Source organism: Perna viridis, chromosome 6 (genome assembly GCF_037379345.1).
Source record: "Perna viridis isolate PV_CMFRI_1.1 ecotype Kerala chromosome 6, ASM3737934v1, whole genome shotgun sequence".
Lineage (NCBI taxonomy): Eukaryota > Metazoa > Mollusca > Bivalvia > Mytilida > Mytilidae > Perna > Perna viridis.
This window is the reverse complement of record NC_142450.1, coordinates 11,419,534-11,436,550: the sequence shown is the minus strand read 5'-3', so window position 1 is coordinate 11,436,550 and position 17,017 is coordinate 11,419,534. Positions and strand designations below refer to the sequence as shown.

The window sequence follows — 17,017 nt, the reverse complement described above, 5'->3', positions numbered from 1 at the left end:
CTATATTTATATTTTTTTTTAGAAAATAAGTTAATTGAATTTGTTGTCTAAGAGACGGCTACATGACAATAATTAATGCAGGATAACATTAAATTTAAGTTTACGATACTTTGTAAGTCGCAAGAGAAAGTATGTTAAAACAGGTGCCATATTGAAATGTTTTGCTGGTAAGATATGCTGATCTGAAATGGGTATTTATCTTTTGAAAGATTTTTTTTTCTTGATCAATAACTTTGTTCTGTATCTTTTATTTCAAGTATCGTGAATACTTAACTTTTGCTCAAAAACCAAAACGCCACTTCACATATCTCTTGCACTGGTATTGTGTACATGTAAGTGTATGTGGTCCTTCTTTGTATTTTTTTGTGGTGTTTGGTTGGTTAATCTTTTGTTTTTGTGGGGTTTTTCGTAGTTCTGTTAGTCATCTAAACACCAGCCATTGTGTTTATATATTAACAAATGTGTTTTACAATGCAAGGATCCACGATTCGGCCTGTAAATAGTTTAAGAAATAAATTATTTACCGTCCACTTTGAATATCCATGACCCCGTTGATCCCCAACAGGTTGCTATGCCTAACCCTTTCACGTCAAAAGCATCTAAATCGTTCCACTCTATAAACGTCTGTGTACCGACTGTGTTCCCAAATCCACCACGGATGTCTCCATTTCCCCAATGAAACCAGAAAGGGTTGTATTCAGACCCATTTGCGTGCACGTGGGTTCCGTATTCAATTTTTTTGTCTAATATTTTCCCTTCCCGTTTAAGTCTTATTTTACTCCACTGGTTAAAATCACCACCAATATAAAGACAATAGTAGTTTTCAGCAATAGAGGTATTGATAGTGTCTGTTGCATAAATAGCTATTTCTTTTTTGGCTTTCACCTTAAACATAAATGATTTATTGTTTCCTACACTGACGCCATAATGACGTAAATCTATCGTTTGTAATAACATTAACGCTGGGGAAAGGTTTCCACAGTCTGGAGAGTCTATCCTATAGATCACTTCAAAACCTTAAAAGAATAACCCAACATTTTAACTATTTTTGAAACTTTTTTTAATTCTAATTGTCATATATAACTTCTTCATTAAGGTTCATCTGCAGAAAATACAAAATATACCAAATAAGGTAATGTGAGTACAAACAACTTGTGTATCAGGAAAGATTTTCAACATGACATGTTCTAGTATAGTCATACTGTAATAAAAAGATATTGTGATAATTCTGTTAAATCACAAATAATTTGCATTGGCTTTTAAATTTAAAATAACGAACTGTAAAAATATGTTTGGTTTCTTCCGTAGCTATACATGTTTTTATTTATTTGCTTTCAATATGTCCGACTATATTGTTTGTTTTAGCTATTTAGCTAGATATTATAATCATATCTTGCTTCCGAATCCAATTTGTCTGTTATTTTACTTGACCATATATCATATATCGAAATGAAAAAAAAAAGAATAATAAAACTCGTATGGTATGTTTATTTCCCGTCGTTAACGTAAAGTTATGCCTCCGGGAAATTAAACTAATTATTCCCATTTTTTAACACAGTAAAAAGTACAAAATATTTATAACAATAACAAACTATTAATTTCAATGGATTTTCCAATTTATTATACCGCAAGGGTTCGCGATATGTTTTTTTTCCTTGAGTAATCACTATCACTGTTAAAAATTTTAACATTTTTTTTTATTTATTTCATATTGCTGAATTAACCCCATATTATATTTGGTCCTTAAAAATAGGCTACAAAAATGTATACTGACCGTGACAAAAGATCATTTTTATATCATAAATAATATAGATATTTTAAAATGAACTCATGAACTCACCAATTACGATACATCCACAAAAATGTGCAAGAACTGTGACAAAATGTAAAATACAACTGAAGAAATCGCGAGCCATAAATGCAATCTTGGGAGTAAACTGTCTACGACAATACTGTAATTACGTCGTCGATATCTGAAAAATTTCAAATATTTCTATTTTAAATATCCATCTAAAAAAAAAAATAAAAAAATAAAAAAAAAAATAAATTGATCCCAGAGTATTTCTGTTGTGTATCATGTTATCGGATTTTCTTTTACTTAGTATCCCCTGTGCCTGCAGATATTTGCAACATATAGAGTTATGTCACGTTCGATCATTATATATTTAAAATCTTGAATTAATTAAGTAGGAAAGAAAATAGTATTATTTAAGATAATGTTATAAAAAACTATTGAATCTGTATATAGGGCCAGTGCAGGTCCGGGTATTAAAAGAATAGGCCTGCAGCAGCGCTAAGCTTGTCGTAAAAGGCGACTAAATAGTGCTCAGAACCCTAGCCGGGGCTAGGGCACTCTGCCCACAGAGCAACTGGGATGTGTGCCCCAGGTGGTGGAATGGGGTTACCCTGGCGTGTTACATGCTGGGGTTGTCAGGCAATAATACGGAAAACCTGACCGCAAACCATAGTGGTACACCGTGTTGGGAAAGATGCCACTTTCCTCGCACGTTAAAGAACCCTACTGTGGTATTCTCCCGGAGTAGGAATCATAGGGCTCCGCCACAGGAGGCTAAATTGCCCGACCCTACCCATCTCTCCCTATTTCCAGTGGCAATCAAAATTTGTCGACCCCATTATCCTTGTGTCCCATCCCTTTTTTATTTCATCATCATTTCATGTTCATGTTATCATCAATTTCATGTTCATCGTCTGAATGTAGCTGAAATATTGCTGCTCGGACGTTAAACCCCAACAAACAAAACAATCCAATTATTATCTTACATCTGGCATTTCTTGCGAGGTTCTAATTTCTGCAACATTCGTTGAGGAATTGCGCTGGTAAACGCACGCTAAATTTAAATCCAGATATTTTACATATAATATTCATTTAATCAATCTGAAAATGCGATAAATAAAGACTGCGAAAATTTGATATCTCGATCTATAGAAAAAAATGCGAAATTTTGCACAAGCGAAAATTACCCGCTATACGATATATAAAGCCATACACTGTGTTACAATGTATGACTATACTTACAGAACTGGAATCAATTGAATATAGACGTTCTTTCCAGATAGTGCGAAGAATAATACTTGATTTTATATAATCATAGTTGTCATGTCAAAGAGTTGATATAAAACAGCTTTTTCTGGATTTCTTATTACGTAATAAACATGCTACAGGCTTACATGTATAAACATTTGAATCTCTTTGATGTTTTAAAATTTCAAACCTGTTGTAATAGATAAGATCAATAGAGGCATCTACCCGAATACGTATCTGTCTCAAAAGAGTACTAAAAGGTGCAATGAAATCCCTCGTCAAGAAACTGCTTTGAATTAAAATTTGTAGTCTCTCTTATGTAATATATTTATTGATAGTATACACAGGAGAAAAATTGAGCGTTTCAACAAATTATTATTTCAGTTGTTATTGCGTTAGACAAAAACAAAATTATAAAAAAAGAAAAAAGAAATAGAATGTGTATTCGTCATATACGGAAGAAAAAATAAACATCCATATATTCAAAATCATTATATAGGTCTCAGCCTTGTATTGTTTGCACCATAGCGTTCTATAGTAAACGTTTTAAATAAACAAACCGTATCAATATAACTTTTGACTATGTACTTCAAGGAAATGTCCAAAATCATTTTAAGTGCAATTAACAATTTAAACAACAATAATAATAATAATAATAATAGAAACCCCGTGCAGGTCCGGGTGTTAAAAGAATAGGCCTGCAGCAGCGCTAAGCTTGTCGTATAAGGCGACTAAATGGTGCTCAGAAACCTAGCCGGGGGCTAGGCGCTCTGCCCACAGAGCAACTGGGATGTGTGCCCCAGGTGGTGGAATGGGGTACCCCTGGCGTGTTACATGCTGGGGTTGTCAGGCTATAATACGGAAAACCTGACCGCAAACCATAATGGTGCACCGTGTTTGGAAAGATGCCACGTTCCTCGCACGTTAAAGAACCCTGCTGTGGTATTCGATAGGAGTAGGAACCTTTGCACTCCGCCACAGGAGGCTAAATTGCCCGACCTTACCCATCCCCCCTTTTTCCAGTGGCAATCAAAATTTGTCGACCCTATTATCCTTGTGACCCATCCTTTCTTTTTTTCATTTCATGTTCATTTTATCATCCATTTCATGTTCATCGTCTGAATATAGCTGAAATATTGCTGCTCGGACGTTAAACCGCAACAAACAAACAATAATAATAGAATAAGAAAAAAAATAACAAAGGTCTAACTAATTTAAGAATATACTTTATTTTACTTTCACTTTTGTTTTGAGGTTAAGAAATGAATTAGCCTCTTTGCTGAAGAATTAATATTTATGAAAATAAGTCCCGTCACTTGATACTTACCTTGTACACGCGTTTTACTTTCGTTTAAACGCACAATGGGAGCGGTCTTTTAAACGCCCGATAGAAGTGTTCGTTGAATAGCACGATACGAGCGTTCGTTTATTTTTGTACTTTGATTACTTACTTGATTTTACTGATATTTTTTTTGCTATTATTAATTTATATAATTTCATTAATTCTATTTTCTATTTTTTCTGTTTTCATTATATGTCATTATTATTATTTTTCGTCGTTCATCTATCGTGCGTTTAAACGCACGATATGAGCGGTCGTCTACCATGCGTTTAAATTCACGCTAGGAGCGTTCGTTTATCATGCGTTTAAACGCACGATGAGAGTGTTAGCTTCAACGAACGATTAAACTTGATTATGGATCTATTGTTTATGGTTCCGCCAAAAAATCTTACCATCAAATTTTAGACGCTTTTCACCACCATGGGTGCCCCGTGCAGGTCCGGGTAATAAAAGAATAGGCCTGCAGCAGCGCTAAGCTTGTCGTATAAGGCGACTAAATAGTGCTCAGAAACCTATCATCCATTTCATGTTCATTGTCTGAATATAGTTAAAATATTGCTGCTCGGACGTTAAACCCCAACAAACAAACAAAAACCACCAGGGGTTGCGACTTTGCCTTGGTGCCTTCAGAACCTCTCCTATTGAGAGCCTTTATGCCGAGGCAAATGAACCATCCCTTGGAGACAGACGTTTAAAATTAGGTCTTCAATATGTGAGTAAACTTACGACCAATGCAGTGACACCTGTTGTTACTTCGAAATGCCCTCCATGGGAGCTTTCACACCCTTCTTTCATTTTTGAACTTCGTGAATATAAAAAGTCCAATACCAATCCTTTATTTTTACAACAAAAATTTTCTAAAATTAAAGCAAATTATCCAGATTTTTCGACGGTGTATACGCCTCGTGCAGGTCCGGGTGTTAAAAGAATAGGCCTGCAGCAGCGCTAAGCTTGTCGTAAAAGGCGACTAAATAGTGCTCAGAAACCTAGCCGGGGGCTAGGGCGCTCTGCCCACAGAGCAACTGGGATGTGTGCCCCAGGTGGTGGAATGGGGTACCCCTGGCGTGTTACATGCTGGGGTTCTCAGGCTATAATACGGAAAACCTGACCGCAAACCATAGTGGTGCACCGTGTTGGGAAAGATGCCACGTTCCTCGCACGTTAAAGAACCCTGCTGTGGTATTCGATAGGAGTAGGAACCTTTGCGCTCCGCCACAGGAGGCTAAATTGCCCGACCTTACCCATCCCCCCTTTTTCCAATGGCAATCAAAATTTGTCGACCCTTTTATCCTTGTGACCCATCCTTTTTTTTCATTTCATGTTCATTTTATCATCCATTTCATGTTCATTGTCTGAATATAGCTGATATATTGCTGCTCGGACGTTAAACCCCAACAAACAAACAAACATCGACGGTGTATACAGATGGCTCAAAAGATGGCGATAGCGTTGCATGTGCTGCTGTCCATGGTGACAGAACTGTGACTGAACGGTTGCCATCAAGCGCTTCCATATTCACAGCTGAAGCTCGAGCACAAGAAGAAAAATGCATTTATAAAATGTATAGAAATGATTTTCCTTTCAAAAGAGTTTTAGTTTTTGAAAATGGGAAATATTGTCTCACGGCTTTATGAGGAACAGAAGGTAATAACTGCGTATGACTATTTCGGTGTACGTTCGAAATGCTCATTGTTTGAATTGGTGGTGTGTAACCTATAAAACATTCAATGTATAAAACATTCCAGAAAATTGTGAAAAAAAACTATTTTTTCCACAAATCATAAAAACGATTATATTTTCAGATTCAGCACATAAAGTTGATTAAAACAAGGCTCCACAAGTCATGTCAAATATCGAATTAAAAAAAAATGTACACGATCAATAAAGACGATTTATTCATTTTTGCGATATTTTGAAAAACAACTATTTTGCATAAATCAATACAAAACCATTTTTATCTGATGCAGGAAGATAAGTTTAATAAAAACAAGACCCCACAACATGGGGTCAAAATCTTAAAATATTAAACATTCTAGAAAATTCTGAAAAACAACATCTTTTCCATCATAATCATATTTTCTGATTCAGCGTGAAAAGTGGATTAAAACAAGATCCCACATGTGAAACATTGAATATAAAAAAAAAAAAAAAACAATAAATAAAATTATATCATGAAAGACGTCTGCTCCATTTTTGTGATTTTGAAGCAGAGAGAAAATTTAAATAAAAAACAAATTTTCCACAAATCTTAGAAATATCACTTTTATATAATGAAAAATAATTGTAAAACGAGACCCCACAACAGGGGTCAAATACTTAAAGGGGTCAAATACTTAAAATATATAAATCACTATAATCAACTAATAATAAAAACATCCACTGTACAGAACATTCCTGACAAATTTGAAAGACATTTTTTTTTCCGAAAATCATAAAAATAATTTTATTTTCTGGTTCAGCACAAAAAGTTAATTTAAATAAAACCCCACAAGTCATATCAAATACTTTAAAAAAAAGTCTTGAATAGTTTATTGAAATATGAAGAATGAATATCAATCTTTCTTGACATTATTTAGAAGTTTTTTAATTGTTTCATTCTTTGCTGCATCTAAAACTGTTTCACCCGCCCTGTCTCTCTGTCTAGGGTCTGCATTTCTCTCTAGTAACAACCTTGTCACATCAATTTGACCCATTGCACTCGCATCTTACAGTGGAGTCCATCCCCACCCACCACTACACTGTGATACATTAGCATTTTACTCCAGCAACTATCCTTACAACATCAGTATAACCCCCTAAACATGCACCAAACAGTGGAGTCTCTCCCCACTCACCACCACACTGCGACACATCAGTATTCCTCTCTAACGCCATTCTCACTATATTGATATGACCCGACCAACATGCATCACACAAAGCATTTTGAATGTTTACGCCATTAGTTAATAACAGTTCTACAATATTTATATGACCATTCTCACAACAATTGTATAAAGGTGAACACCGAGGGACATTATTATCTGTTTTGTTGACATCACATTTAATAGAAATGAGATATTTAACTAATTCATAAAAAACAATCTTTGATGCTTCAATCATTGGTGTATTAGTGTTATCATAATCATCTTTAACACCTTTGTCATCCAACTCAAGGAATAATTGTTTACATGAATCTGTGTTCCTTTGTATATCCCATCACTTTGTCTTTATATCTTTTTTTTTTAACTGTTCTTTGAGATCTCTGAATATTCTGTCAAAGTAAACAATCTCAATATCATCAGATAAATACAGAAAGGAATTATCTTGTTCAAAATTAGACTGACAAGTTTGAATTTTTCTGCTGTGAATGATGAAGGTGGATATTTAATGAAAAGTTCTACAAGCTTTTGGCCATAAGTTACATCAACCATATCATACAGCTTATCATAGGCTTTACTGTAGACTGATTCTGTTTTCTCGATATATGTTCCATCAAGTCTACAGAAGGTGACAATACACATTACACCAAGGCACAGAACTCAAAATGTTTATATTCTATCATGTCTTTAATATCATCCCCCCTGTGGATTGCTATCCTTGTCGTGGTAGGGGGGGCTTGCGTGCCTCAGTGATCCTAAGAGCTATGCCAGTTGGAGTTTTTTCTCCTAGTAGGCTTACCCATACTGGAAAGGTCAAAGGTTAGAGGCCAGACTAAAGCGATCCGAACATCGACCGTGGGCCCGGTGTTTAAAATAAAAAGTGGGTTCACCGTCTTGTTTGCCGTGAGTTGCAACCCGTGAGTTATTGGTGGGCGAGGAGGTCCTAGTGGATGAAGGTCGTATCTAGACTCCATTCGTGACGTAACCCCCGTGTCATCGATGGCTGGATGATCGAGGATACGGCTGTATATGCCACTCGGCTCTTAGGTCATCTAAACGGGAGATCGGATGGACCCGGTTCGATCAATCGGCTGGTCACGCCATGCCCTTCATTTGTCCACCTGCTTTACTGATGGCATTTTATTTAATCCAATGTTTCTAAGATTTTCAAAAGCTTCCAAATGGCAAATGAAGAAGGCGGTGGCTCATGGGTCAATCGAGTAGTACGCTGTCTATGCGCCAATAAGCTAGCCGAAACGTTCGCTAAACATTCATCCTCAACTACCTACACCCCCCTGTGGATCGCTATCCTTGTCGTGGTAGGGGGGCTTGCGTGCCTCAGTGATCCTAAGAGCTATGCCAGCTGGAGTTTTTTCTCCTGGTAGGGTTACCCATGCTGGAAAGGTCAAAGGTTAGAGGCCAGACTAAAGCGATCCGAACATCGACCGTGGGCCCGGTGTTTAAAATAAAAAGTGGGTTCACCTACTTGTTTGCCGTGAGTTGCAACCCGTGAGTTATTGGTGGGCGAGGAGGTCCTAGTGGATGAAGGTCGTATCTAGACTCCAGTCGTGACGTAACCCCCGTGTCATCGATGGCTGGATGATCGAGGATACGGCTGTATATGCCACTCGGCTCTTAGGTCATCTAAACGGGAGATCGGATGGACCCGGTTCGATCAATCGGCTGGTCACGCCATGCCCTTCATTTGTCCACCTGCTTTACTGATGGCATTTTGTTAAATCCAATGTTTCTAAGATTTTCAAAAGCTTACAAATGGCAAATGAAGAAGGCGGTGGCTCATGGGTCAATCGAGTAGTACGCTGTCTATGCGCCATTGATAGATACGCTCTGTTCGAGTATGTCGTCTCTGGAATCCCTGATGCTATCTGCTGGAAATCCGTAGAGTCCTAGCATCGCCCGTGTTGGCACTCGGTGGCGGGTGGGGAACAGAGACGATGAAACTTACTAAAACTTAACATGGCGACAAAAAACAACGGGGAGTCCAATGTTTCTTATTCAAAAAAACGAAAAAGTGATGTCTGCAATTCTTCTGACGAAAGTGATAAAAACTGGCCAAGATTTATTGTAATTTCTGCAAAAGATAAAGACAAAAATGTTAATGAACTTTCTCCTTTTTTAATACAGAAAACTATCAAGGGTGTAGCTGGTGATGTTAAAGATACAAAGAAAATAAGATCAGGAATTTTAATTGAATGCCTCAGACCTGGCCAATCATCAAATTTGTTAAAATTAACCAGGATTGGTGACCTTGATGTGGTTTCATCTGCACACAGGTCACTAAATCAGTCACAGGGTGTCCTTAAATACCGGGGTCGAGACCTCGACGCCTTGACTGATGAAGAGATCTGTGAGGAACTGAAATCACAAGGCGTTAAGTCAGTGAAAAGATTTACTTCTCGACGTGCAGATGCAACCACACCAATGAGAACAATCCTGTTAACATTTAGTTCCACTTCAGTGCCATCTCATGTCTACATTGGTCCATACAGGACAGCTGTCAGTCTGTATATTCCTAACCCACTTCGGTGTTTTAAATGCCAGAAGTTTGGGCATGGAAAGGGCCAGTGTAGAGGAAAACTGTTTTGTTTCCGATGCTCTGAAGAAGGACACGAGGGAATCGACTGCAGAAAAGATCTGAAATGCAGAAACTGTGAGGAAGCTCACATGTCATCATCTAAAGATTGCCCTCTTTATAAGAAAGAAAAAGATATTTTAAAGATAAAAACTGAAAACAAAATTTCATATAGTGAAGCTCGCCAGAAGTGGTCCCTTTCCAACAATTTTCTTGCATCTGGCAAAACATCTTATGCTAGTGTTGCAAAGCGTGCTTGTCTGTCCTCGACTGTTGAGGTGCAGACGATCATGAGTTGGAAAGAGGATATCAATGGTCTTGCCAAACTGCCCACTGAGGTATCCACCAAAATAATGAAACCATCCAAAAAATGTTTAGAGGAAATTAAAAAGGCCAGAGCTACGAAATCTCACCAATGTTCCCAGACTCAGTCATCCCAAAATTCCGGATCATCTTCAAAATCATCTCCATCATCACAACAGTCATCGTCTTCCAAATCTCAACAGAAGAATGTCCAACCCCCAAAAAAGTTGGGGAATTTCCGTGTGGAGGACTTGGAGAAATCCAAGTCTAGGCGACAGATTGTGTCGCCTGTGGTGTCGGACTCGGATTCCGAATCTGACATGGAAACAACAGATCATGGACTTTGTCCAGGTGAAAACTGGCTGGGTCCCGACCTTGATCAGATTGACCAAACAGATCCTGTTGCCATGAAAAAATACAAGGAGCAGCGCGCTCAGTCAATTCGAATTGACCTTAATGGTGGCACTCGTACTAGAAGGTCATCGAGTCGTGGTCGCGGATCCAAGTCAGAGAAAATATCCCCCATTCGTCACCCATAAAAATGGCCAAATTACTTCAATGGAATTGTCGAGGTTTAAAGGCTAATATTTTGGAATTAACTCTTCTTGTTCAGTCTATTTTACCAGTTGCATTATGTCTCCAGGAGACTCATTTAAAAGAAACGGATCAAATTTCCGTAAAAGGATATACAATGTATAGTACATTTGCTGAGGCAAATGAACGAGCTGCTGGTGGATCTACCATTTTTATTAGGGACAGAGTAATACATAGTTCAGTTCCTTTAACTACCGATCTACAAGCAGTGGCCGTTCGGTTATCCCTTGATAAAACCATAACCGTTTGTTCCATTTACATTCCCCCAAATTCAATTTTGTGCAGAAATAAATTAGTTGATGTGGTTAAGCAGTTGCCCAAACCATTTATTATTTTGGGTGACTTTAATGCTCATAATCCTTTATGGGGAAGTAATCATACGAATGATAAAGGTAAAAAAGTTGAGGAGCTCCTTCTGCAAGAAGATTTGTGCATATTTAATGACGGATCTTCAACGTTCCTTCATTCAGGCAATGGATCGTATTCTTCTATTGATTTAAGCATTTGTGATCCTCTCGTACTTTCAGAGTTTACATGGCGAGTTCATGATGACTTGTGCGGGAGTGATCATTTTCCAATTATTTTGGAGCATTTATCCTCCAAAACGGAGGAACGTCAACCTCGTTTTAAACTTGAGAAAGCAGATTGGGCTTCATTTGAAGCCCACTGTCTTGAAGAATTACGATTAGAAACGATGAAGGATGTTGAAGATCCCATTTTATTATTTAATGAAAGACTGACATCAATTGCTAATAAAACAATACCTAAAACCTCGACAAATCCAAAAAGGCCTAGTAAACCATGGTTTACTGATGAGTGCGACAAAGCGATCGAAGAACGCAACAAGGCTCATCGCCGGTTTGACAAAAATCCTACACCAGCAAATCTGTCAAACTTCCGAATATTTCGAGCAAAAGCTCGACGTACATGTAAACAAGCCAGACGAACCTCTTGGAAAAATTTTGTTTCTAGTATTAAATCTCACACTCCCCTCAATAAAGTATGGAATTTTATTAGAAAAGTAAAAGGAAAAAATTCGAATTCTTCAGTGAAACACCTTAAAGTTGGTAATACCACTCTAACCACCGAAAAAGATATCGCCAATAAGCTAGCTGAAACATTCGCTAAACATTCATCCTCAACTAACTACAAACCGGATTTTCAAAAAATTAAATCATCTGCAGAAAAGACAAAATTAAACTTCAAGTCAAATAATGCTGAATCCTACAACTCTCAATTTTCTATAGAGGAACTAAAATCGTCACTGGCTAAAGCCCACGATACAGCTAGTGGGCTAGATAATATTCACTATCAACTTTTGAAACATCTTCCTGATCCATCTCTACATACACTTCTTGCGTTAATGAACGAGATATGGACTTCTGGTAACGTTCCGTCCATCTGGAAAACGGCTTCAGTTGTCCCTATTCCAAAACCAGGAAAGGATCATACGGATCCTTCAAATTATCGCCCGATCGCATTGACAAGCTGCGTCTGCAAGACTATGGAACGAATGGTCAATGATCGCCTTGTGTGGTTCCTTGAGAAGCACAACTTACTCACTAATATTCAGTGTGGTTTTAGGCAAGGCAGAAGTACTCTTGACCATTTAGTCCGGTTTGAAACGCTCATCAGAAATGCGTTTTCTAAAAATGAACATGTTGTGTCGGTCTTTTTCGATTTAGAAAAAGCCTATGACACGACGTGGAAATATGGTATTTTAAAAGATATATTTGATATGGGGTTGAAAGGAAGACTTCCTCTGTTCTTGTCTAATTTTTTGTCAGATCGTCATTTTAATGTGAGGGTAAATTCTACTTTTTCTGAGGAGAAGGAACAGGAAATGGGAGTTCCTCAGGGAAGTATTCTTTCTGTCACTCTCTTCAGTATTAAAATTAATAGTTTAGCCCAAGTTTTGAAGGACAATATTGACGGTTCCTTGTATGTAGACGACTTTTTGATCTGCTACAGGGGACAAAATATGAGTAATATTGAAAGACAGTTACAACTTTGCCTCAAAAGAATTGAGAAATGGGCTTTGGAGAATGGGTTTAAGTTTTCTACATCTAAAACTGTTGGTATGCACTTTTGTCGAAAGCGAAAGCTGCATCCGGACCCAGATCTCTTTCTTTATGGTAATAAAATCAAAATAGTAGAAGAAACAAAATTCCTTGGATTACTTTTTGATAGTAAACTTTCTTTTCTTCCCCATATCAAATTACTTAAATCTAGGTGTCTTAAGGCACTAGATATTTTAAAAATGGTGTCCAGTACCGATTGGGGTGCTGATACCTCAATTTTATTAAATTTATATAGATCTTTGGTTAGGTCTAAACTTGATTATGGATCTATTGTTTATGGTTCCGCCAAAAAATCTTACCTTAAAATTTTAGACGCTGTTCACCACCAGGGGTTGCGACTTTGCCTTGGTGCCTTCAGAACCTCTCCTATTGAGAGCCTTTATGCCGAGGCAAATGAACCATCCCTTGGAGACAGACGTTTGAAATTAGGTCTTCAATATGTAAGTAAACTTATGGCCTACCCAGATAGCCCTGCCTACGACTGTGTCATTAATCCTATTTATGTCGACATTTATCGAAAACATAAAAGCAAAACCCCTCCTTTTGGAATTCGAATAAAACCACATTTGGAAGCAATTCATCTGGAGACCAATGCAGTGACACCTGTTGTTACTTCGAAATACCCTCCATGGGAGCTTCCACACCCTTCTTTCATTTTTGATCTGCGTGAATATAAAAAGTCCGATACCAATCCTTTATTTTTACAACAAAAATTTTCTGAAATTAAAGCAAATTATCCGGATTTTTCGACGGTGTATACAGATGGCTCAAAAGATGGCGATAACGTTGCATGTGCTGCTGTCCATGATGACAGAACTGTAACTGAACGGTTGCCATCGAGCGCTTCCATATTCACAGCTGAAGCTCGAGCCATATTGTTAGCACTTAAATTGATTACTCAATCTAATTTGTCACAGTTTATTATTTGTTCTGACTCTTTGAGCTGTCTTTTGGCAATTAAGAATCACAAACTGAAAAACACTCTTATTTTACAAATTTTGTATTTTATTCATCGACTTCGGGAATTTGATAAAGAGATTGTTTTTCTCTGGGTACCCAGTCATGTTGGTATTCAGGGGAATTCAGTTGTAGACAGGGTTGCCAAAAAGGCATTAAATGAAATAATAAAGGACGTTAGTTTGCCATACACCGATTTTAAACCTTTAATAAGGAAATGTATTTTAAAGATGTGGCAGGACCGATGGGACGGTCTTGAACACAACAAACTCAATTCCATAAAACCCGATCTAGGCGTTCATCAATCCGGGTCGGGCAATCGCAAAGAGCAAGTGGTCATGACTAGATGCCGCATTGGACATTCTAGATTTACACATGGCCATTTGCTTGTTGGTGATCCTCCACCTGAGTGTATCCCATGTGATTGCCCTTTCTCTATCAAACATGTTCTTCTAGATTGTGTGGATTTTGCCAACACCAGGCAAAATTATTTTGACTGCGCCAATATGTTTGATTTGTTCAAGACCGTTTCATCTAAAAACATCATCGATTTCTTGCGGGACATCGGTTTATTTAATAAAATCTAAATTTGATACCTTCCTTAGTTTTTCAATATTTTAAATGTTTTATCGAAGTTATGTTTCTATAAGTATTTTATGTCTTAGGTTCACCTTTTATGTACCTTTTTATATGTAAATAGCTGCTTGTTTTAATTTCATTATTTTATGAAGAGACTTTGATCTTGCTTTTAATATTTCCATTTCATTCAATGTTCTTGCCGTGATATGGCCCTAGTCGCCGAAACGGCATTAAAAGATAACAATCAATCAATCTTGCTCAATATCGTCTTAGCAGCTTGAATTGTGTCAAAGGGCTATATCATAAAATAAAAGGTATCAATGAGACTATGTAAATTAATAACACTTCAGATAACAGATTAAATATAGACTGTACTTCATTTGGACATCATAACCAATGATGAAGCCATAATCCAGTCTTAAATCTGTATATAATACATTTATGGAAAATTTTTTTTATAAATTTTATAGACCTTCAACTGTAGCTACATGTACATCAGGCATAGAGTCACAGGGGATATACCTGGTGTGGATGTACTCCACTAAAATTTAGAAAAAATCCCCCATTGTGTTTGCACGAAATAACCCCCCCCCAAAAAAAAGAAAAGAAAAAAGAAAAAAAAATGACTTCCTGTTACACCTTGCTTCACTCAGCCTTTAATTCTATTATAGCCCCGTGCAGGTCCGGGTGTTAAAAGAATAGGCCTGCAGCAGCGCTAAGCTTGTCGTAAAAGGCGACTAAATAGTGCTCAGAAACCTAGCCGGGGGCTAGGCGCTCTGCCCACAGAGCAACTGGGATGTGTGCCCCAGGTGGTGGAATGGGGTACCCCTGGTGTATTACATGCTGGGGTTGTCAGGCTATAATACGGAAAACCTGACCGCAAACCATAGTGGTGCACCGTGTTGGGAAAGAAGCCACGTTCCTCGCACGTTAAAGAACCCTGCTGTGGTATTCGATAGGAGTAGGAACCTTTGCGCTCCGCCACAGGAGGCTAAATTGCCCGACCTTACCCATCTCCCCCTTTTTCCAGTGGTAATCAAAATTTGTCGACCCTATTATCCTTGTGACCCATCCTTTCTTTTTTTCATTTCATGTTCATTTTATCATCCATTTCATGTTCATTGTCTGAATATAGCTGAAATATTGCTGCTCGGACGTTAAACCCCAACAAACAAACAAACAATTCTATTATACCCTAAATCCTGGGTCTACACCTGTACAAATTGAAACTATTGTATGGTAGGGAGGACCTGTGTCTTAACCTGTGCCTTTTGTTTGAATCCCTTTTGTTTGTACATTTGTCATTTGTAAAAAATGTATACATGCTAATACTGATTTACAAGTTCAAAATAACAGTCTGAACCTGGAGATTTAGCAGTGCATGGAAATGAATGCCACATCAGTGCATCTAAGTTTTTCCATCTTGTTTTGAAATTAAATCTTGACAACATATTTCATGTTGATCACCCAAACACACACAGACAGAGTTGTTTTCAACAAAGAATGGTGTTTATCCAATCCCAGACTTATACGAAGACATAATCATGCAATGAAAAATGTCAAATATCACAAACATATGCATTTCAAATTTGTTCATACATATGATTTGTACGCTACTGACTATTGTACATGCAGCAGTAAACAAAATGTATTTATGTGATGTGTTAAGATTTTTCTTTGGAAATGAATTTAATTCATGTGCCTGTTATTTCAGATTTGCTGTCTGGATATCATGATAGAGATCAATTGAATATTGAAGTAATAAATTTGGTATTCCATTGAGAGTTCATGAATTGATGAACAAGTGAGTAGTATGAGTACCTGTATACATGTACATAAATTGTTAAGCAAATCATTTGCAATACATACACATGTATTCATAATATGTCCCTTTTAATTAAAATTGATCTACATTTTGATCTGTATTTGTCATAAACAAATTAAGCACTATGTCTTATACAACACACACTATTTATGTGAATACATTTATTTTTATTTTTTACAACCATGAATTAATTAGCAAATGAGATGAAGTGGCAAATTTTGAAAGTGGAGGAGACCTATTTTCTTCTCGGATATCGGCTTTTTGTAGTGCAGGCTTGAGTTTATACCTTATACACTATTACATGAGTATGACAAAGACAAAGGTCTACTACATAGTAAATATATCTCAGTGTCTCGAGATGTCTTGAGACACAATAAAGTTAAATGTCTTGAGACACGTCTCATAGACACGTCTTCAAGACATGTCTTTAAGACATGCCTTGAGACATCTTGAGACATGATTAAATGTCTTGAAATAATGTTTTAAGACATCTTTAGACATGAATTTCATGTCTTAAGACATCTTCAGATCACATTCACTTGTCTTGTAAGACATATTGAAACATAATAGTGAACAAAATAATTTAAAATAGTCCTTTTACATGGACAAGCACACTACTTAAATATTTTAAGACACTGTATCTATAAGCATTTCACAATATATATATATAGTCGGCTGTTATATGATACATGTACATATCACTTTATTCAAAAGTTGTATTTTTCAACAGATGTTCACTGTTGCTACTGGCTTTATACATACATGCTTCAGGTTGCCAAGGAGAGCTAAACATACATAGAAAATTCTTGATTTGACCATCTAAAAGAAAGCATGGGAGATGT

At 37.1% G+C, this 17,017-nt stretch overlaps 1 protein-coding gene across 1 annotated transcript; it reads right to left on the bottom strand.

Moving 5' to 3' along the window:
• Positions 1-516: 516 nt before the first annotated feature.
• LOC148613647 (uncharacterized) lies at positions 517-7,259 on the bottom strand. The gene is made up of 2 exons (XM_088586404.1): positions 7,220-7,259; positions 517-1,016 (listed from the first exon to the last, which is right to left on the bottom strand). Exons 1-2 carry the CDS (start codon positions 7,257-7,259, stop codon positions 517-519), a joined length of 540 nt encoding a protein of 179 aa, XP_088442530.1.
• Between the last annotated feature and the right edge of the window lie 9,758 nt (positions 7,260-17,017).